The 2,357-nt window shown below is 31.1% G+C and overlaps 1 protein-coding gene across 2 annotated transcripts in view; it reads left to right on the top strand.

Moving 5' to 3' along the window:
• Positions 1-674: 674 nt before the first annotated feature.
• The window catches only part of LOC106872095 (E3 ubiquitin-protein ligase PPP1R11), a 13,868-nt gene continuing 12,185 nt past the window's right edge, over positions 675-2,357 (top strand). The window contains exon 1 of one of the 2 annotated variants that reach the window (XM_014918955.2): positions 675-934. In XM_014918955.2, the coding sequence (XP_014774441.1) occupies positions 884-934 (51 nt within the window). In that variant the 5' untranslated portion in view covers positions 675-883. The remainder of the gene's footprint in view (positions 935-2,357) is intronic. The other variant, XM_014918954.2, reaches the window with a different exon arrangement.

Raw genomic sequence — 2,357 nt, 5'->3', positions numbered from 1 at the left:
TTCTTTGGAAGCCTAGTACTTATTCTATCGGTATCTTTTGCCGAACCGCTAAGTTACGGGGACGTAAACACACCACCATCGGTTGTCAAGCAATGCTAGGGGGGACAAACACAGACACACAAACACACTCACACATATATACATATATACGACGGGCTTCTTTCAGTTTCCGTCTACCAAATCCACTCACAAGGCTTTGGTCGGCCCGAGGCTATCGTAGAAGACACTTGCCCAAGGTGCCACGCAGTGGGACTGAACCCGGAACCATGTGGTTGGTAAGCAAACTACTTACCACACAGCCACTCCTGCGCCTATTTATTTATCTATTTATTCTTCATTAAATTATTTATTTGTTTATTTATTTTGTTAAAACCATATAAGTCTTTATCAACATTAATTTCTTCCATCAAATCATCCTTCCATCTATCCATTCATCCGTCTTTCTGTGTATTTATTTTAATATTTGTTTATTTATAATATTTGTATTTATTTAATAATATTTGTTTATTTATCTATTTATTATTCATTTAACTATTTATTCCTTTATCTACTTATCTAATTTAAACCATAGAAGTCTTTCTCTACATAACCACCTCTCACCCATACTTCCATCCATTCATTCGTCCCTCCCTCCCTCTCTTGTTTGTATTCTTCGTTCGTTGCTAAACCACATTAAAGGGAGTTAACTATGAGTTAACTCCAACCAACAGAAACCAAAAAAAGCCTCTTTTTTTGTTTTTTTTTGTGTGTGTTTGAAACGTCGAAGAAACGACACCAAACAATATACATATATATATACAAGCCTATATATATGTATATACACATTACTGGTGTAGTTTTGTAAATGTTTGGGATTTAATTTAGATGGAATGAAGACAAAAGCATGGCTGAGCGTTCATTAACATTAACCAGAACAAACTTGGAACTGTCGGAGGTAAGCTTTAATATTAATACATCATATTTCTTTTTTTTTTTTCATGTATTCCTTGTATTAAGTTACAATTATACATTATATACGTCTTTGGTAAACATGTATTGATTTATATAGGCAGAAGTGAAGAATACGTACGCCACCCGTTTTCGGCATAGCAAGAACTCTAACCCTAAAAAAACCCCGGGTGTACATATTCTTTACTTTCACCTGATATATATACATATATGTATATATATATGTGTGTATATATATACATACATATATATACATACATATATATACATACATATATATACATACATACATATACATACATACATATACATACATATATATACATATGTATATATATATATATACATATATACATACATATATATTTATAAATATAATTAAGGGATCAGCAAATATTTGCTTCACCATATACCGAAGTTCAGAAATAGCAGCTAAAAAAGCTGAGAATCCCACAGATAGCATCACTTGTAAGTCACAAAGGCAAAAACAAGAAGAAAAACAATGAAAATTAACCAATTAGGATGTTTACATACATATATATATATATATATATATATGTATACATACATATATATATACACACACATATATATATATATAATTTGGGAAGGTATGTAAAATGAATGGCTCTAAATGGAAAGACTTCTTCCATATATATAGTGATATAATCTTTGTGTCACCTTGTTTGTTTGTTTTTTCTTTCATCATAGCCAATACCTGAGCATGGCTTTATAGAGGTGAAAAAAATGTGTTAATGGTTGGGAAGCAATGAGCTGGCATAAAAAAGACACCAAGAAACATACTGCTGAGGTTCGCAACATCAGCAGCAAATCTTTCGTCCCTTTATTATTAATAATAATAGTATTGTTGTTGTTATTATTATTATTATACTCTTCTTGTTCAATATAGAGTTCAAATTCCGCCAGAGCCAACTTTGTTTTTAATCCTTAGGGAGTTCATAATATGAAGTACCCGGTTCAGCAAAAAGAAAAACATCGCTGGGCTTATGCCAAAATTTAAAACCATTATTGTTATTATTATTATTATTATTATTAATATTATTGTTATTAATTACATTTTGAGTTCAAATTTCGGCGAGGTTGACTGCGCCTTTCGTCGTTTCTGAGTTTACACAATTAAAGTAACGGTTAATTACTGGACTCGATGAGACCGACTTAACGTTTCCCTTCAAAGATAGCTGGCCTTATTATCTAAATTAATTAAAAACGGCTACTGTTATCATTTTATTAAAAGTCCATTTTATTATCATATCTGAACACATGCCGAGATTCTGGCTCTAACGAAACATACATACATCAGAAGATTCCAGGTTCGCATCCTGACACACTCGTATTCATAACATACAATCATATATATATATATATATATATATATATATATATATATA

Source organism: Octopus bimaculoides, chromosome 22 (genome assembly GCF_001194135.2).
Source record: "Octopus bimaculoides isolate UCB-OBI-ISO-001 chromosome 22, ASM119413v2, whole genome shotgun sequence".
Classification (NCBI taxonomy): domain Eukaryota; kingdom Metazoa; phylum Mollusca; class Cephalopoda; order Octopoda; family Octopodidae; genus Octopus; species Octopus bimaculoides.
This window is presented reverse-complemented; position numbering and strand designations above follow the sequence as displayed.